General features: G+C 42.9%; 1 protein-coding gene across 7 annotated transcripts in view; it reads left to right on the forward strand.

Moving 5' to 3' along the window:
- The window catches only part of CLTCL1 (clathrin heavy chain like 1), a 131,745-nt gene that overhangs the window by 84,687 nt on the left and 26,007 nt on the right, over positions 1 to 21,051 (forward strand). For 6 of the 7 annotated variants that reach the window (XM_042909892.1, XM_042909889.1, XM_042909890.1 and 3 more), the window contains 8 exons: positions 851 to 1,015; positions 1,581 to 1,761; positions 3,099 to 3,262; positions 4,615 to 4,740; positions 5,278 to 5,420; positions 5,799 to 6,033; positions 8,040 to 8,162; positions 11,014 to 11,159. In XM_042909892.1, coding sequence (XP_042765826.1) covers positions 851 to 1,015; positions 1,581 to 1,761; positions 3,099 to 3,262; positions 4,615 to 4,740; positions 5,278 to 5,420; positions 5,799 to 6,033; positions 8,040 to 8,162; positions 11,014 to 11,159 — 1,283 coding nt within the window. Of the gene's footprint in view, positions 1 to 850; positions 1,016 to 1,580; positions 1,762 to 3,085; positions 3,263 to 4,614; positions 4,741 to 5,277; positions 5,421 to 5,798; positions 6,034 to 8,039; positions 8,163 to 11,013; positions 11,160 to 21,051 lie in introns of all 7 variants that reach the window. The other variant, XM_042909894.1, reaches the window with a different exon arrangement.

Here is a 21,051-nt window from a genome sequence, read left to right on the forward strand (position 1 = left end):
AGTAAGGACAAGTCTTAAGGAAACAAAGGGCGGGGGCATCAGATAAGCATCAGATATTACAAAACCCTGCTCTCAGCACTTGGTGTGGATTTCCTCTGCAGAGAGCCCAGAATGTACATTATCCTGGAACAACATGGTATTAGGCTAGGTCTGTGGTCACCATGTACTTGGTTTGTGCTCCATATCCTGGAAGAAATGGGAAAGAGTGTGTGTCTCATCAAGACTAGCTACTTATTAGATACTGAGAGTCAAGTTTGGTTGTTGACCCACTCATTCTTAGTCCAGAGGTTGCTTATTTAAAGATGATATTAAGCCTCATCAAAATTCTTTCCAGGAGGGTTAGTTGTTTTTCAGACATCCCCACACACACCTAATTCTGCCTTTAACCAAGTGGAGAAATTTTGTGAACACCAGTAGGATTTATTACTTCCAGGTCTAATCGTGACTGTTGCTAGTCCAACGATTGAGCTCATTAAAGAAGGAGGCCTTCGTAGACTCACGCCCTCACATTGACCATGACCTTGCCATAGAAAACTGTACAAATGTGATGGCTGAAAAGTCGGAACAATAGCCTGTACTGATCCCAGTAACATGCTTTAGGGCAAGGCCTCAGCCTTATTATACACATCTGACTCTACACCTAGGAGGACAGAGCCTTGTTCGAAGAGGCCCAGGTGACTTGGAAGGATGGCTAGGGCTCTGCTCAGAGGTGGGCAAGGATCTAGACCTTGTGAAGCCCTTCTGTTTCATGAGCACTGTTCTGGAGCTGTGTCGTGGGGGTGTTGAGCAGCTGTTCTTAAAAAGTTATTGCCACTGTTCAGTTTTTCTTCCTGACGTCACCATTTCATAGGTTGCAGATGCCATTCTTGGAAATCAGATGTTTACTCATTATGATCGGGCCCACATCGCCCAGCTCTGTGAAAAGGCAGGCCTCCTGCAGCGTGCGCTGGAGCACTACACTGACTTATATGACATCAAGAGGGCTGTGGTCCACACTCACCTCCTCAATCCCGAGGTATGGTGCACCCTTGGGGCACTCCTGTTGTGATTGGCACACATCTGTCATTAGGGTCACATGCTCCTGAAATTTCCTGTGTCCATGGTTGTGGGACTGTGGCATGTGTATTCCCTGTGCATGAGCCTCATCACTACTATACACAGTTTTCATTCAACCCACACACAAGCTTCACTTGCTCACCCATGCATCCGGACCCACGTTACCTCTTTCTTTCCATTTTCTACCTTTGACTTAGCCTAATAGAGAAAACCTATTAACATTGACAGCTCTAGCAGGATTGTCTGAAACTATTAGCAGAAGCTAATAGGTATTACATTTACATTTACAGAATAAGTTTTAGTATCACCTGTGGGGTTTTGCAGGGTGTGTGACAGCTTGATGACTATTAAGGTTAGTTATCCTGAGTTTACTCCCAGCTCTTACTTTTTTACCACAGTCCTTTTAAGTGAAAATTCTTTATATTTTTGACATTCAGTGGGAAAAATTGATCCAGTTATTTTGCCAGTGTTGGAAACATCTAGGATGGTACTTAGTTGTGGATTAACTCTTCCTTGCTTCCTAGTGGCTCATCAGCTTCTTTGGCTCCTTGTCAGTGGAGGATTCTTTGGCGTGTCTGCATGCTTTGCTGTCTGCCAGCATCAGACAGAACCTTCAGCTGTGTGTGCAGGTAGCCTCCAAGTACCATGAGCAGCTGGGCACACAGTCCCTGGTGGAGCTCTTTGAATCCTTCAAGAGTTACGAAGGTAAACTTCACACCCTCCAGCCGACTGCACCTTCTGCTCAGGTATTGGTGTCTGCCTGCCCAGCCTCACAGACTTCCTTCAAGCCAAGCCAATGTATTGGTCAATGGCAGAAGATTTCTGCTGTCTAGTGTGTTACCCAGCTTAGGTAGCTTTTTTGGCATTTGCAAAGGAAGCATTTAGTTGGTTGGCATTGGGGTGGGGACACTTAGAATCCCCCTTGTGTCCCTGGAGCCTCTGTAGAACTGAGCATCTGTCACACAGTCTGCTGTAGAGTTCACCAATAAGCCTGAGCCGGTGGCACTAGAGTGCATGGTTCTGAGGGGTGGCCCCTTTGGCTTCCCCTGAGTAACAGTCCCATGGTGGCTGAGCAATGTGTGGCTGCTAGGCTGGCTGGCCTGATTGTGGTTGGCTTACTTTGCCCTCTTGTGGGCATCACACCAAGAATTTGCTGGTAGGAGGATGGCTTTCCCGGATGAGGGTCTCTTGGGGGCAGGCTGGGGCAGCGATAGAAGCAGAGCATTTGTCCAGTGAGGTGTTAAGCCACTGCCCTGTGCCCAGTGAGGTTGGGATGTTAGAGGAGTGAAGCTGCCTTCAGGGAGCTGCCCTTGTCACAAGACACCATTGCAGGAAAGGCTGCAGCAGGAATTAGGTTGCACTGGGCGGGGAGATGGCAATAGAGTAAGGTTAGTGGGAACTGTCTGCCTTCAGAGTTCTGGTTCCTTCCTCAGGTTATAACCGATGACCTCCTCCTCAGGGATAGTGGTCTTCTCTGGTGTATCTTGTCCTGCTGTTGTCACCAGTACCTCCTGGCCAGCTCCTGTGACAGTTAGGAGATGGTTAGCTTCTGATGAACAGTGTTGCTCTGTGACTCACCATGCACCCCAGTCCACAGTGGCTCCATGTGTGCCATCAGCTCGGTGTCAGGGAGCAGACTCTGTTTGGAGGCTCCCATTGGAAGCCTCTGCTTTCCTGTCCCTGGCATTTCTTTTTAGAGCAGCAGTCACACAGCCCTCTTAAGTTGCCTATTTGAATTATTCTTGAAGATAACCACCTAGGGTATGCCTGGCGCCCCCCCCCCCAGATGGATTCCATATACACATAGTATTGCACACAAGAACATCCCTCCCAAATTTGATGGAAATCTGACCAGCTATTTGGAGGAGATGCCAAAGCAAAAGAACTTCACATAGATTTTGTAAGTTGTGAGTGGGTAATGGGTGCTGGGAGACTGAAGCACTGTTGTTGTGGGCTGGGCTGCCAAGGGAAAGTGGCCTGTGACTGTGGAGAAGGCAGGTGGATATTATGAGGGCGTAAGATGGAACAGTCTCTCTTTGTAGGCCTCTTCTACTTCCTGGGCTCAATTGTGAACTTCAGCCAAGATCCAGATGTGCACTTGAAATACATTCAGGCTGCCTGTAAGACAGGACAGATCAAGGAGGTGGAGAGGATATGCCGGGAGAGTAATTGCTACAACCCAGAGCGGGTGAAGAATTTTCTGAAGGTGAGTGTGTCCTGGCATTGCCTCCTTCCTTGAGCAAACCATCAGCCAGCTGCCCAAGAGTTGGAAAGCTGGCTTTGTCTCTACCAGTGTTCCCTGGATCCTTAGTGCAGAGCTCTACTTTGGCCTAAAATTCTTATAGGAGTCCACTGTTAATTTTACAGCCCTTGAGGCTGTACTCTCAATTATCTGTTGTGTGAATAGAGGGAGTTAGTTTATCGATGCATTATGTTTCAGCAACATCCCAACTGTGCCCCTGTTAATTAGGTTGGGAAAGTCTACAGAAACAAATAAGCTACTCAGTGCTAGTGGCATAAAAAGCAAGAAGTATATTTCTTCCTGATGCACAGATTGGGGTGGGTGTAGAGGTAAGTGGGTGGCTTTCCCACCACCTTTCAAGGACTAGGCTGATGGCTGTTTTGCCATCTTCAGCCTACAACCTTGAGAGTTGCCTTCCTAGTCAACTGGAAGGAAAGAAAATTCAGAGAAGCTGGTATAGGTGGTTTTTAAAAAAATTTTTTTAATGTTTATTTTTGAGACAGAGAGAGACAGAGCACGAATGGGGGAGGGTCAGAGAGAGAGGGAAACACAGAATCCAAAGCAGGCTCCAGGCTCGGAGCTGTCAGCACAGCCAGATGCGGGGCTTGAACTCACAGACCGTGAGATCATGACCTGAGCCGAAGTCCGATGCTCAACTGAGTGAGCCACCCAGGCGCCCCTGGCATAGGTGGTTTTTATGGGTGAGGCTGCAGGTGGCATGTGCCATTTCAATTCTCATTCCACTGGAGGAAACATATGGCCACGCCCAGAACTGCAAGGGTGCAAGAGAACCTGAGAAGTGTCATGTAGGTATGGCCAAATGAGGGGAGGCATTATTGTGGTGGACTGCAGGGTAGGCAACAGCGCCCTGCACAGGCAGCCGATGTTCCATAGAGTATGGCTGCTTGTCCAGAAAGGCAGCCCTTACCGGCAAGTGTTCTCAAAAGTCCTTTTTCTGGTGCCTGGTCTGGGTCAGATTTATACATAATGAGTGAGCTGCTTGTCTTAACCCAAAAGGTAATGGCTTTTGGACTAATTTGGAATGTTATTGCCAAATTTAGCAGAGCTCTTTTCTTCTTTAACCAAATAGTACTGTCTTTCTGTTACTTGTTTCCCAAGACAAACACCTTATCCCCAAAAGCAAATACATGTACCTTAAAACAACAGCATGTCTAGAACAAAGTCTCACCCTTGAGTCTCCTTGGGGCCACTCTGCTAACAGAAGCAGTGCCATCTCTGTGCTGATTCATGGTCCCTGCAATCTAGCTCTGTGGGGTCTTCACTGCCTGCCTTGTTCTGTGCTTTTCATTACACAGGAGGCCAAGCTCACAGACCAGCTTCCTCTCATCATCGTGTGTGATCGGTTTGATTTTGTACATGACCTTGTCCTGTACTTATACCGCAACAACCTGCAGAAGTACATCGAAATCTACGTTCAGAAGGTACTGCTGGGACCATCACTGCCGGCTCCCAGGTGACACCCGGCTGCCTTTGTGCCTTGGTTGCTGGTAATAGTCTATACCTGAGAGGCTGCCTCTGACCCCTGAATGTATCTGAGACTGGTGGTATCTAAGCTTGGGCTGCCATAGTAGAATACCACAGACTGGGTGGCTTAAGCAATAGATATTTATTGCTAACAATTCTAGAATATAGACATCCAAGATCAAGGTGCTGACCCTACCACCTTGGGTTGGTTCTTCCTGAGACCACTCTCCTTGGCTTACAAATGGCCAGCTTCTCACTGTGTTTTTTATATGGCCTTTTCTCTGATTAGGGCCCTACCGTTTGACCTTACTGAACCATAATTATCTCCTTCCAGGCCATTCTTCCAATACAGTCACATTAGGGACTAGAGCTTCACAGTTTGCATTCCATCTACCACAGGAGCTCTTTCAGACAGCCACGTTGTCCAAATCTTTGGGGACTTGTAGCAGTGACCTGTGCCTGCAGCACTGAAGTCACCACCTTGACCATTCTAGGTCAACCCTAGCCGGATCCCTGCTGTGGTTGGAGGGCTGCTTGATGTGGATTGTTCTGAGGAAGTAATTAAAAACTTAATCATGGTGGTGAGAGGACAGTTTTCCACTGATGAGCTGGTGGCTGAAGTAGAAAAAAGAAACAGGTAAGGGATCCTAGCTCGGTATCTTCTCTTGCCCCTGGGTTCTAGTGTTTGTGGTTAAGCCTATGACTGATTTCCTGAGAGCCCTTTTCAGTTAGCCTCCAGGCCCCAAGACTGACTGTCTCTGTAGCTGGTCTTTCTTGTAACAAATCTTAGATCCAGTAGTGAGTTACTTGCTATTGGTATTGCAGATCTTTGGGAAAAACTTAACAATTGAAATCAGTTTGGAACTCAAGTCTGTTTTGGTCCCTAGAACAACCTGAAGTTAATGGAATGAGATTTTTGTTTGTTTCTAGAAGCAACCTTCACAGTTCAGGGTCTGCCCTGGAGGTTTTGAATGTTAGTTTTGAGACGCTTACGGTGTTCTTCCTTCTTTCAAAGGCTAAAGCTGCTTCTTCCCTGGCTGGAGTCCCGGAGTCACGAAGGCTGTGAAGAGCCTGCCACTCACAATGCTCTTGCCAAGATCTACATCGACAGCAACAACAGCCCCGAGCGCTTCCTGAGAGAAAATGCTTACTATGACAGCCGCGTGGTGGGCCGCTACTGTGAGAAGCGGGACCCACATCTGGCCTGCGTTGCCTATGAGCGGGGGCAGTGTGACCTTGAGCTCATCAAGGTGGGCAGCAGATAGACTTAACTGCCAGGTTTTGCTCTGGCTTCAAATGCAGGCTCTGTGGGGGCTCATGAGGGCCTCCTCTGAGCCCCACAATTGCAGGTCATTTGTTACATTTCTATTAACAACTTGGTTTCTTTTTAATTCAGATGCCTTGTTTGCTACCTGCTTATGCCCTGTTTGTATATTGTACTTATAGGTGTGGCTGGCCCTGAGTCTGACCTGTCAGCCTTCTGCTGCAGTCCTCCTTGTTACCTAATGTCCTGAGGGCAGAATTCAACCTGTTAGCCTGACTCAGGAGGTCCTCTGTGAACTGTAACCCTGTCCTCGCCAGTCTGACTGCCTCCCCTCTTGCCTTTCTATCCTGGATGCCTCTGTCCCATTTGCCCTTGCACTACCTGCTCTTCTTTTTAGGGCAGCTTCTTACACGTGCCCTCACCAACTCTTCCCAACCTCAGAGCTCTTTCTGACCCCTCTTTGGAACAACCCCCCAGGTCTACTTTCCTCAGTCCTGGCATGCATCTACATGTATTCAGTTAGTTAAGTATCAAATAGTGACCTAAAACTCCAGAAATCTCATGTAGGTGTACCCAATGTTTGTTTGACTGTAAGATCCATAGGCAGTTGGTCTGTTTGCCCTGAGCATCTCAGAATATCTGACAACATGGTAGAAACTCAGCAACTAGGGAAGGAGAGTCAAGCATACAGAGCCAAAACTCAAGAGCAGTGCAACAGTTTCTCATCCTGCTCTGGCTTTTGACACTGGCCATCCAAGTGGCAGGCTGGGTTAACATAGCACCTGCCTCGAGGGAGCAGGTTTGTGTGAAGTTGGGACTTTAGTTTGATACCATAAGCCACATTTTGGCTGAATTTACCACCTTTTTATTAAAGCTCAGTTCAGTGACCTCTCAGGGATCTTTGCACCCATCTGTCCTATCTGGTGATATACAGTAGACATCGCCTTTTAGTAAGGCAGAATTCAGACAAGAAAAAAAATGTTCATTAAGGTCTGATGTATCAGAAGGAGAAGTAAGATTTTAGTGCAGGCCAGAGTAGGCCTGCTCTTGGCCTCATGCCATGCATGTGTGAACAGCCTGTGGACACACACGCAGTGTGTGGACACACACACTTAGCCTTGTGCCTGGCATCTGGTACCCAGCCAGTCTGATTCCCACCAGGCCTTAGAAGTGTCTCACACATTGAAATGTTCCAGTGCTGTTTGGTTTCTTGGAGATGTATTAGAGCACTAAAATAAGGGTCTCAAGTTCGATCAATGAAAGCATATTTTAAAGTTTATAGGCCTTGGGATGCCTGAGTGGCTCAGTCGGTTAAGTATCCAACTCATGATTTTGGCTCCGGTCATGATCCCAGGGTTGTGAGATGAAGCCCCATGTCAGGCTCTGTGCTAAGTGTGGAGTCTGCTTAGGATTCTCTCTCTCCCTCTACCCCTCTCCCCAACTTGTGCATGTGTGCACTCTCTCTCTCTCTCCCCCCTCCCTCTCCCTCTAAAAATAAAAAAAGAAAGTTTATAGGCCTTGAAATACTGTAGCATATATGCTGTTTTATATCAGTTCTGGGCTATTCTGATAACACTTTAGAGATGGTGACTATTTAAATTTAAATTAGCTAAAAATTAAAAACTTAGTTTCTCTTTCCTACACTGCATTCCGTAGCATAGACCTAGAACATTTTTATTGTCTCAGAAAGTTCTGGGCAGCACCACTTTAGGGCAACAGGTTGATGTTGAGAGGAGCTGCCACACACCCATACCCACTCTTAAGTTGTTGTAAACTGAGAAACTCATGTTTTGAGGTAACATATTGCTCTGAGGAGTTCATTGTCACCCCTTTGGGATGCTGCTCATCCTGTGTCGAAGTCCTATTACTCGCTTGGGTTCCAACTGACACCAAACAAGTGTCAGGGACAGAGGGAACTGACTGGAGTGGGTCCCCCACATAATGTCCATTGGTTGGCTGTTTGCGTTACACACACTAGTATGCTCATTTCAGGTCTGCAATGAGAATTCTCTGTTCAAAAGTGAGGCCCGTTACCTGGTGCGCAGGAAAGATCCAGAGCTCTGGGCTCATGTCCTTGAGGAGACCAACCCTTCCAGGCGACAGCTGATTGACCAGGTGAGGAATGGAAATGGGAGTGTATATATGCATGCCTGTGTTTTGCCTTCTCATTATCATGTGGCCAAAGTGACTAGTTGTGACGTTATGTCTGAAACATCTTTAGATGCATGACCAGACAATCTTGTGAATCTTCTCTGGAGTTGTTCATTGATTAGAGTAGAGTTGGCCCTGATCTCCAAAGCGGGAATGTGCTGCCCCAGTAAAAGGAATATCTAATGGCATGACTGCATGCTGGATCCTTAGTATTTTTTTAGCTCAGTCCCCATTGACACAAGATAAGTGGCTCTCAAGATTGTCTCAGCTAGATCTGCCTTTGTTGAGGAACCCCTGCACCCTTGTGACCATCCAGCACCTTCTCGGAGCTGGGGCACAATGCCAAGGCCAGGGCTCTTCCTGGGTGCAGCCTGGCAGGCTTCACTGGGCTTCCTGAAGCTTCGGGTAGCAGATGGTACTTCACCATCCTCACCGTCTGCTGGGCACACTTTTTGGAAGTGGGCTAAGATCAAAGTAGGAACAATATCCTGGTCCCAACAAGTGGGCTCCAGTCCTGAGTGGATCAGCTAAAGTGCCCCGACTCCTTTGTATGCATTACCAACCACTAGGTACACTTGTTGGGCTTCACCTGTATCTCCACTAAATTCACCTTCTTGTTTTCTGTCCACTGTTCCTCATGTCTGTGCCATTATCCTTTTCTTAATTAACTTTATTTTGGAACGCTTTTAGATGGATAGAAGCCTGTGTTATTTTGGATCTTATTATATCAACTTTGGACTTACCCATCTCTCAGATTCATCGAGACTTGACAAAGACATTGAGCAGCAAAGGGCCTGGGACAGAGTAGGTTTAGATTCTGCTAGAGATCTACAAATTTGCAGACAACAGGTATTTCTCCAGGTGTTGACCTGGCATGTCTTGTAGGTTATGTTGCATTGGCACAGGGATGAGCAGCTTTAACACTGCACTGAACTGAAGCCAGCAGGTACCTTTTGGTCTCCCTGTGTCTGTGAAGCTGCTGGTGCTCTCATTATATCTGCTGTGACTGAATATTCATAGCCGCCTCCTGGAGGCATTCACCTACTGTGCCTCTCTAATTAGAGGGACCACATGATGGCAGTGGCAGACTGCTTTTAGGTCTGTAGTAGAAGCTTATTATGGAAAGTTTACTTAGAAAAAGCAACTTCCTGAGGTAACTTAGGTTAGGCATCCTGTTGACTCAAATAGATGGTAAAAATATATTTTTGCCCTTAAAACAACCAGTGTGTATTTAAAGTACTCTTAAGGTTTTTAAGAGTGGGCAGATACCATGATGGCAGGAAATGGTACTTCCTACTCTGGATGAATTCTGTGTGCTGTCACACTTCTCTTTTCCCTCAAGTATACCCTTTTAATTATCTCTCTGATAGCCCCTTTTCTCAAACAACTCTGCATAACTGTTAGGATTATTATAAACTCCTCAGAAGAACTTTTGTATTTTATGGTGCCATTTAGTATACAGTGGCCACTTGCAAGGTGAACTGGGCTGACTTTGATTCTGGTTCCATTGCAGCCCTCCTGTTTGCAGGGTGAAAGTTTATGGCCAGAGATGTCATATTAGCTGTGTCATACCTTCTCTGAGCTGTCTGTTCTCTCTCATTAATGCATTGCTATTCCCTACCCCTGATGAACAACAGAAACTTGGCAAAACTGATCCCGAAGTCACCAAAGGCCCCTGGCACAAAACACAAGGAGAATAAGCTGGCCATCTAGCCTGCTGTTATTTGGGAAGTGTACTCTTTAGAAAAATGTCTTTTCAGGGCACCTTGGTGGCTCAGTCATTTAAGCGTCTGACTAGATTTCAGCTCAGTTCATGATCTCATCGTTCATGAGTTGGAGCCGCACATCGGGCTCTGTGCTAAGAGCGCGGAGCCTGCTTAGGATTCTCTCACCCCCTCTCTCTGCCCTTCCCCTGCTCATGCTCTCTCTCCCTCAAAATAAATAAATAAACATTAAAAGGAAAAAAAAAGAAAGAAAGAAACGTCTTTTCCCCCAGTTGTGAGTTTTCTTGTAGGTGAGACACCCATAATTGGATGAGGGGTGTATGGCCAGGCTTTTGTCAGTCTTTCTCTAAGGGCGTGCTTCTGAGGGCTCTGTAGTGCAGGGTACATTCTACTTCATGCCTGGAAGTGGGCTGGACCTCAGCAGTGTGGTGCTCTAGGCTAGCAAGACCTTCATTAGAATGGTGTCTTCACGGGCGCCTGGGTGGCTCATGGCTCAGTCAGTTGAGCATCAGACTTAGGAGGTTATGATCTTGTGGTTCGGGAATTCAAGCCCTTCGTAGGGCTCACTGCTGTCAGTGCAGAGTCTGCTTCTGGCTCTCTGTCCCCCTCTCTCTGCCCCTCCCTCATTTGCACTCTCTCCCTCTCAAAAATAAACAAACATTTAAAAAAGAAAAAAAAAGTACATTTAAAAAAAAAGAGTGGTGTCTTCATTACAGAAATGGAAGCCATTTTGCTATGAACAGTGACCAAAAGAAAAAAAAACCAAACAAACAAAGATGAAAGCAAACATGCATTTCAGCTTCCTATTTAGGGCACTCTTACTGGCTTTGGAGTGAATTTACAGTATGGTCATTGGGGCAGAGATGAGTCTAACCCCAATTAGAGAAAAACTAACTGCCAAAATAAAGCAAACAGAATCCCTGAAACTAATGCCTTTAGACAAGCTTCTCTTTTTGCCTTGAGAAATCTCCTATGTTCTCCTGTGTCTGTTTCAGACTACCATGGATGTATCCTTCCCTTCTGTTTAACTTCAAGGATAGTCTTGAATTGACTTAACTAACCAAGTTCTTTCAAATGATTTTTAAAACCAGGTGGTACAGACAGCATTGTCAGAAACACAGGATCCTGAAGAGGTCTCAGTCACTGTCAAGGCCTTCATGACAGCTGATCTGCCTAATGAACTGATTGAGCTGCTGGAGAAGATTGTTCTGGATAACTCAGTCTTTAGTGAGCACAGGTGAGGGTATGCTGAGGGTAGCTGCTAACTCAGTCAGATTCAAGCACCTGCCTGATGTTCACTTTTCATTACAGTTTTGTCTCACCTTATCTGCCCAGCCTTATTGGCTGCTCCTCAGACATGTAGCCAGTCTTCTCACTGTGTTCTGTATCTTCAGACCTACCTGTATCTTCTAACCCAACCTAAATCCTGCTTTTTCCAGGACACTGTCCTTCCTCTTGCTGCTCTGGCCTGCATTGTTCTTTAACCTCACTGCTAAGAAAGGGAACTAATATTCATTAGGGGCTACTATGTCCCAAGTATGTTAAACTCTTGAAATCATTAACAAAAGTTTGAAAGCAAATGTCAAGAAAATTAAATCTGGGCATGTATTAGGGAAGATTTGCTGGAGATGTAATGTAGAAGTATGATGAGTAGGAGCTTGGGTAGGAAGAACATTCTAGGCAGAAACAACAGCATGGACAGACACCTTGGAAGTAATAAAATGTGCTTCAGTATGGTCACATCCAGCATTTATCTCCACTTTAAAATTCATTATCAGGGGTGTCTGGACGGCTCAGTTGGTTGAGCGTCCAAGTTCGGCTCAGGTCATGATCTCACAGTTCGTGAGTTCAAGCCCTGCGTAGGGCTCTGTGCTGACAGCTCAGAACCTGGAGCCTGCTTTGGATTCTGTGTCTCCCTCTTTCTCTGTCCCTCCTCTGCTCATGCTCTCTCTCTGTCTCTCTCAAAAATAAGTAAACATTAAAAAAAAAAGGAGGAAGAAGAGCCTGCCTTGTAACAAGGCTTCAGAGAATTCTGAGATAACATTCCAAGAAATAATGAGCTAATAGTAAAAATATTGAAAAAATGCATAAGGAAACAAGGCTCTATTAGTAAGAACTAGCAATAAAACAGGGTAGACTCAGATCTGCCTAAAGGGACTATGGGTATTGGAATTATCAGGCACAGAATATAAAATTGAATGTAATGTGTTTAAGTACCCAAAAACAATATCAAGCAGATTTTTTTTAATGCCAGATAACTTTGATAAATAAAAATAAACTTACATAGTTGGATTTGAAGTAAACTCTAAATGGGTTTAGTGGCATTAGAGAATAAATGAATGGAAAGATAGATGTGAAGAAATTGCAAGAATGTAGCCAAGACACACAGATGGAAAATGTGAAAGAGTTTAAGAGGTGCACAGGTTAAAGGAAGACCTAATCAGGGCCTCAGAGAGAACAGGGAATGAGACACTGTTTGGAGGGAAAATGATGGAGATTTTAACAGAACTGATAGTTTAGTTCTCAATATCAGGAAGACCAGCAAATCCCAAGGAGGATTAATTTTTTTAAGGGTTTTTTTTTTTAAAGTTATTGTTTTGAGAGAGAGCATGTGAGCAGGGTAGGGCCAGAGAGGTAGGGAGAGAGAGAATCCCAAGCAGGCTCCATGCTGTCAGCACAGAGCCTAGTGTGTGGCTCAAATCCATGAACTTCAAGATCTTGACCTGAGCTGAAACCAAGAGTCGGAAGCTCGACCAACTGAGCCACCCAGGCACCCTAGGAGGATTAATTTTTTAAAACCACCATTACACACATTATAGCAAACTGTGGGACATCAAAAAACAAAAACAAAAACTTTTTTAAGCACCCAGAGAGAAGATAGATTACCTATAAAGAAATATGAATTAGCAGACTTCTGAGCAGCTTCAGTAGAAGCCAAAGGATATGGGATGATATGACTCAGAGTGTATAACATAAGGTTAATGAGAAGTTGGAAATAAAAAAATAAAGGTAGGCAAATGCAAACCTAAAAATTCTGGTATTATACTGACATTGTATGTTAATATACTATGACATTTTATGTTTATATGTATATACTATAAGGTCTTTATTTGTATCATACAAAATAGACTTTAAGGTAAAAACCATTGTTGAAGTAAAAAGAGCCAGTACAGTAGTCCCCCACTTACCCATGATGTCATGTCCTATGGTTTCAGTGATCATGGTTAACCATGGTCCATCTGAAAGCAGACAGTGTGTCAGAAGTAGAGTAGTAGCCTAACACTGTGTCACAATGCCTACATCATTCACCTCACTTCATCTCATCACCTAGGCATTTTATCATCTTACTTCATCACAAGATGAAGGCTGAGTCCAGTACAATAAGATATTTTGAGAGCAAGAAACCACATTCACTAACTTTCATTTATGATATATTATAATTGTTCTATGTTATTATTAGTTATTGTTGTTAATCTCTTAGTGTGCCTGGGGTTTATAAAATAAAGTTTATCGGGGCGCCTGGGTGGCTCAGTCGGTTGAGTGGCCGACTTCGGCTCAGGTCATGATCTCGCGGTCCGTGAGTTCGAGCCCCGCGTTGGGCTCTGTGCTGACAGCTCAGAGCCTGGAGCCTGTTTCAGATTCTGTATCTCCCTCTCTCTGACCCTCCCCTGTTCGTGCTGTGTCTCTCTCTGTCTCAAAAATAAATAAACGTTAAAAAAAAAAACTTTATAAAAAAAAATAAAAAATAAAAAAATAAAGTTTATCAGGGGCGCCTGGGTAGCTCAGTTGATTAGGTGACCGACTTCGGTTCAGGTCATGATCTCACAGTTTGTGGGTTCGAGCCCTGCGTTGCGCTCTGTGCTGACAGCTCAGAGCCTGGAGCCTGCTTTGGATTCTGTGTCTCCCCCTTTCTCTGCCCCCTCCCCTGCTCATACTCTGTGTTTCTCAATAATAAATAAACATTAAAAAAATTTTTTTTAATTAAAAAAAAATAAAGTTTATCATAGGTATGTATGTGCAGGAAAAAAATAACAAAAAATAGGATTTGGTACTGTTTGTGGTTTCTTTTTTTTTTTTTTTTTTTTTTAACGTTTATTTATTTTTGGGACAGAGAGAGACAGAGCATGAACGGGGGGAGGGGCAGAGAGAGAGAGAGACACAGAATCGGAAGCAGGCTCCAGGCTCCAAGCCATCAACCCAGAGCCTGACGCGGGGCTCGAACTCACGGACCATGAGATCATGACCTGAGCTGAAGTCGGATGCTTAACCGACTGAGCCACCCAGGCGCCCCCTGTTTGTGGTTTCAAACCCCTACTGGGGGATCTTAAAATGTATTACCCACAGATGTGGAGGACTACTGTATAGAATGATGAAATATTCGGTTCACCAGAAAGATAATTCTGAACTTGTATATACTTAATAATAGAGCTTCAAAATATGTCAGGCAAAAAGTGACAAATCTGTAAGAAGACCCAGGCAAATTCACCATATGGGGAGATCTTAACATACCTCTCCAGGTAATTAATAGAACAATTAGCTTAAAAAATGAATATACTAGGGGTGCCTGGATAGCTCAGTCATTAAGCATCTGACTCTTGATCTCAGCTCAGGTCTTGATCTCAGGATTGTGAGTTTGGGCCCTGCGTTGAGGGGCCAAGCTTTTTTAAAAAATGAGTATATTAAGAAGTATACATAAGGGGTTCCTGGGTGGCTCCGTTGGTTAATCATCCAACTCTTGATTTTGGCTCAGGTCAGGGCTCTGCTCTGGCAGTGTGGAGCCTGCTTGGGATTTTCTCTTCCATCTTTCTCTCTGTCTCTACCCTGCTTGGTCTCTCTTTCAAAATAAATGAACTTGAAAAAAGGTTTTTTTAAGTATATTTAAAAAATGAGTGTATTAAAAAGTATAGGGGCACTGGGGTGGTTCAGTCGGTTGGGCGTCCGACTTCAGCTCAGGTCATGATCTCGCAGTTTGTGAGTTCTAGCCCCGCGTCAGGCTCTGTGCCGACAGCTCAGAGCCTGGAGCCTGCTTCAGATTCTGTGTCTCCCTCTCTCTCTGCCCCTCCCCCGCTCGTGCTCTCTCTCTCTGTCTCTCAATAATAAATAAACGTTAAAAAAATTGTTTTTTAAAAAGTATAAAGACAATACTAAATATATTTCTTAAAGTAAATAAAAACAATATAACTAGTGACAGTTAATGTGAATTGTAAGCTTGGGGCACCTGGGTGACTCAGTTGGTTAAAAGCATTTAATTTTTGCCCAGGTCATAATCTCACATGGCTCGAGTTCGAGCCATGCATTGGGCTTTCTGCTGTTAGCATAGAAGCTGCTTTGTATCCTCTGTCCCCCTCTCTTTCTGTCCCTCCCCTGCTCATTCTCTCTCTCAAATAAATAAACTTTTTTTCTAAATGTGAATTATTGGAGCGCCTGGGTGGCTCAGTGGGTTAAGCGTCCGACTTTGGCTTAGGTCATGATCTCAAGGTTCATGGGTTCGAGCCCCGTGTCAGGCTCTGCGCTGACAGCTAAGAGCCTGGAACCTGAGCTCTGTGTCTCCCTCTCTCTCTGCCCCTCCCCTGCTTGTGCTCTGTCTCTGTCTCTGTCTCTCAAAAATAAATAAACATTAAAAAAAGATTTTTTTAAAAAAAATCAAAAAATTAAAAATTAAAAATAAAATAAAAATATGAATTATAAGCTTACTGGAATGAATTTACATATATTCAACAAGTAGACATGGTTACTAAAGAAAATCAGAAGACAAATAAATGAAAGAGCAAACTTCTACAATCTGTCCACTCAGCCATTATAAACAACTTGATGTAAATTCATGAATGATCACATCATCTTGAAAGACATTAGTTTTACCCACATCACTCAAATTCATTGCAATACCCTAAAACACTCTATTTGTTTACTTATGAAACTTGACAGGAAGATTTTAAATTTTAAATCAGGGGTGCCTGGATGGCTCAGTCAGTTAAGCATCCAACTCTTGGTTTCAGTTCAGTTCATGACCTCGCGGTTCCTGAGTTTGAACTCTGCATCAGGCTCTGTGTTGACAGTGTGGAGCCTGCTTGGAATTCTGTATCTCCTTCTCTCTCTGCCCCTTCCTCTCTCTCTCTCTGTCTCTCACCCTCCCTCTCAAAATTAAATAAATAACATTTAAAATTTTTCAAAAAAACTAAATTTTAAATCAAAAAGATAAAAGGCCAAGAATAGTGAAGATGCTGCTAACACAAATAATAGATCACCCAAGATGTGAGAGTAGGTTTTGGGATGACAAGGTACTTACTCTGATCTAGAATAATTACAAAATTTAAGACATGGTGGTTTGTGCAAGGAATAGAAAAACGGACCATAACAGTAGAGCAAAGAACCCTAAAATATGCCCACACATATGTAAAAAACTTAACTTGTAACATCTGGCTATGCAGATAGAAGTAATAGACTTTTCAGTAAATAATGTTGGGACAATTGATTACCCATGTGGGTGAAAGTTAAAATTGGACCCCTATCCTATACTCTTTAAAGATTTAAATATAAAAGTTAAAACTATAATGTTTTTAGAGTTTACATTTAAAAGAAGAATATATTTGTGGCCTAATGAATGCTTAAGTCAGTTGCAAAAATATATAGACCATTTGTGAAAAACTTGCAAAATAGGACTATGTTAAACTTAAGAACTTTATCATACTAAGATGAGAAAAAGGGAAGCTACAAGCAGAGATGACATTTGCAACATACAGAACCAACAGAAACTAGCATGGAGAACATACAATAAAAGAAAAACTCCTGATAACAACCTGATAGAAAACTCAGCAAAGCACTTGAATGGTCCTTCAGCAAGAGGAGAGATAGCCCCGTGAGTCTAAGGCAGGACTGCAGCCTCATCAATCATCAAGGAAACACAGTCTGGCCGCTGTGTACTGCCCCTTTCCTCCTGCAGAGCAGTGGGGATCTAGCTCTCCTAATCAGCCTTGATGAGAATGTCGAGCAGCTGGGCCTCTTATATGCCCTGTTGGGAATGTTTTGTTCCTCTTGGAAAGCAGTACATGTTAGAAGGTGTTTCCACTCCTGGTTCTGAACCCTGAAGAAACTCAGCTCACATGTATCAGGAGACATATGCAAGAATGCACAAAACAGCACAGTTTCCAGTAGCAAAGATCTCAGAGCAGTCCAGATACCCATCAGTAAAAGGGCTGTGGTACTGTCATACAGTGGAGTACCTTGTCACAGTGGAAATTAATGCTTATCCAACAGCATGGGTGAATCTTGGACCTAATTTTTAATACTTTTTTTCCCTTCTTCCCCGCTTCTTTTTAATTATTATACAGTAAAATTGGCCTTTTGTGAGGATGTACAGTACTAGGAATTTCACACATGCCTAGATTCATGTAAGTAACCACCATAGTTGGGGTACAGAACAGTTCCCTGACTCTGTGAAACTGACTTGTGCAAGCTGCCCTTTACATTTGTAGCTCCTGTACCCCTGACAGTCACCATCTGTCATTTATCACTATCATTCTAGTTTTGCCTTTCCAAGAATGTCATGTAAAAGGTATCACATACTGTGTAATCTTTTGAGACCTGGCTTCTTTCACACCTTTGAGATGTATCCAAGTTGTTGTGTGCATCAATAGTTTGTTCTCTTTTATTGCTGAATAGTGCTCTGTTGTATGAGTGTACAACAGTTTGCATATCTGCTTGGATATGCAGATCGAAGGACATTTGGATTGCTTTCAGTTTGGGGTGCCTATGAATATAGCTGCTATAAATGTTTGTGACCAGATTTTTGTTTGAACATACCTAGCAGTTGCTGAACCATTTGTTATATGTATGTTTAACTGTTTAAGAAGCTGCTAAACTATTGTTTTCCAGAGTGGCTGTACCATTTTGCATTCCTACCAGCAGTGTGAGAGAATCCTAGTTGCTCTACATCTTCACTAGCACTTGGTATTAATGGTATTTTTAATTTTAGCCATTCTAATAAGTGTATAGCAGGATGTCATTGTGGTTTTAATTTGCATTTCCCTGATGGGTAATGATGTTAAACAATTTTTCTTGTGCTTACCTGCCATCCATATATCCTCTTTGGTGAAGAGTCTCTAAATCTTTCACCTCTTTTTTATTTGGGTTATTTGGTTTTTCAGTGTTAAGTTTTGTTCTTTATTTTTTTTTAATGTTTATTTATTTTTGAAAGAGACAGAGTGTAAGCAGGGAAGGGGCAGGGAGAGAGAGGGAAACAGAATCCAAAGCAGGCCCAGGCTCTGAGCTGTCAGCACAGAGCCTGACGCGGGGCTCGAACTCACGGACCACGAGATCATGACCTGAGCTGAAGTCGGCTGCTCAACCGACTGAGCCACCCAGGCGCCCAAGTTTTGTTCTTTAAACAGTCTGAATTCAAGCCCTTTGTTTTATATGGGATTTGCAAGTATATTTTCCCAGTGTGGAGCTTGTCTTTTTATTCTCCTAATAACACCATTTGCAGATTAAAAGTTTCCATTTTGATCACGTCCACGTCATAAACTTTTCTCTTATGGTTTGTGTTTTGGTGTTTAGAACTCTGTGCCTAATCCTAGGTCAAAGATTCTTTCTGGATTCCTTCTAAAAGTTTTATAGTTTTACATTTTACCTTTAAATCTATGGTCCGGCATCCAACAATGTATGAAGTTAAGCTTGAGGTTCATTTTTTTACATGTGGATATCCAGTCATTCCAGCATTATTTGTTGGGTCCTTTCTGCATTGAATTCCTTTTGCATCTTTGCCAAAAATCACTTGGCCGTGTAGTGTGATTCCTCCAACTTTATTCTTTTTTTTAATTTAAATTTTAGTTAACATACAGTGCAGTATTGGTTTCAGGAGTATAATTCAGTGATTCATCACTTACATATAAAACCCAGTGCTCCTCACAACAGGTGCCCTCCTTAGTACCCATCACCCTTCTAGCCTATCTCCCACCAACCTCCCTCCATCAACCCATAGTTTGTTCTTTATCATTAAGAGTCTCCTGTGGTTTGTTTCCCTCTCTTCTCTTTTCCCCCCACTTGCCATACGTTCATCTGTTTTGTTTCTTTGATTCTACATATGAGTGAAATCATATGGTATTTGTCTTTCTCTGATTCACTTATTTCACTTAGCATAATACATTCTAGCTCCATCCACATCATTGCAAGTAGCAAGATTTCATTCTTTTTGATGCCTGAGTAATATTCCTCTGTGTGTGTGTGTGTGTGTGTGTGTGTGTGTGTGTGTGTGTGTGTGTGTGTGCGCGCGCGCGCATGTGTATATAAAAGATATACGCATACACACACACACACACACACACACACACAGTACATCTTCTTTATCTATTCATCAGTCAGTGGACATTTGGGCTTTCTTCCTAGTTTGGCTCTTGTTTTGTTTTGTTTTTTTATGAATTTTATTGTCAAATTGGTTTCCATACAACACCCAGGGCTCCTCCCAAATAGGTGCCCTCCTCAATGCCCATCACTCCACATCTGCTAGTTTGGCTATTGTTGATAATGCTGCTATAAACATTGGGGTGCATGTACCCCTTTTGAATGTGTATTTTTGTATCCTTTGGGTACATACCAACTGGTATAATTGCTAGATCATAATGTAATTATATTTTTAGTTTCTTGAAGAACCTCCATGCTTTCTCCAGAGTGCCTGCACCAGTTTGCATTCTCACCAACAGTGCAAGAGGGTTCCCCTTTTTCTACATCCTTGCCAACACCCATTGTTTCTTGTGTTGTTAATTTTAGCCATTCTGACAGGTGTAAAGTAGTGTCTCATTGTGGTTTTAATTTGTGTTTCCCTGTTGATGAGTGATGTTGAGCATCTTTTCATGTGTCTGTTAGCCATCTGGATGTCTTCTTTGGAAAGGTGCCTATTCATGTCTTCTGCCCATTTTTTTAACTGGGTTATTTGTTTTTGGGGTGTTGAGTTTGATGAATTCTTTATAGATTTTGAATACTAACCTTTTATCAGATATGTCACTTCCTGATATCTTCTCCCATTTTGTAGGCTGCATTTTAGTTTTGTTGATTGTTTCCTTCACTGTGCAGAAGCTTTTTAACTTGATAAAGTCCCAATAGTTCATGTTTGCTTTTGTTTCCCTTGCCTTCAGTGATGTGTCTAGTAATAAGTTGCTCTAGCTGAGGTCAAAGAGGTTGCTGCCTGTATTCTCCTCTAAGATTTTGATGGTTTCCTGTCTCACATTTAGGTCTTTCATCCATTTTGAATTTGTTTTTATGTACAGCATAAGAAAGTGGTCCAGTTTCATTCTTCTGCATGTTGCCATCCAGTTTTCCCAACACCATTTGTTGAAAAGACTGTCTTTTTTCCATTGGATATTCTTTCCTGCTTTGTCAAAGACCCAACTTTATTCTTGTTCAAAATTCAGAATTAGCCTTGTCTGTTATTGACAGGGAAACCTCCTGGAATTTTTATTGGAATTGCATGAGATCTATAGACCAGTTTGGGGATGGACAGTTGCTATTTTTACTATGTTTAGTGTGAATACAGTGTGTCTCTCCATTAGATCTTTAACTTTTCTCATCAGCATTTTATATTTTTTAGTATCTAGATCATGTACATGTTTTATTAGATTTATACCTAAATATTTCATGCTTTGGGAGCTATTGTAAATAGGTACAGGGTTTTTTTTGTTTACAGTTGTACATTGCTGGTATATAGAACCCCAATTAATTTAATGGTTAACCTTGTATCCTGATATGTTGCTAAGCTTACTTATTTGTCCTAGAATTTTTTTTCTTTATAGATTCCTTGGAATTTCTATCAATCATGTTGCCTGCAAATAGGGACAGTTGTATTTCTTCCTTTCTAATCTAGATGCTTTTTATTTATTTTGCTTGCCAAACTGCCTTGACTAGAGCCTCCAGTAGAATGTTGAATAAAAGAGGGGAGAGTGGATATCCTTGTCTTCTTCCTGATCCTAGGGGGAAGCATTTGGTCTCTCACTATTGAGAGCTGTGGATATTTTGTAGATGGCCTTCATCAGATTGAAGAAGTTTCCTTGTATTTCTAGTTTGCTGAGAGTCTTTATCATTACTAGGTGTTGGATTTTGTCACATGCTTTTTCTGAATCAATTAATGATGATCATGCTGT

Source organism: Panthera leo, chromosome D3 (assembly GCF_018350215.1).
Source record: "Panthera leo isolate Ple1 chromosome D3, P.leo_Ple1_pat1.1, whole genome shotgun sequence".
In the NCBI taxonomy this organism is placed as follows: domain Eukaryota; kingdom Metazoa; phylum Chordata; class Mammalia; order Carnivora; family Felidae; genus Panthera; species Panthera leo.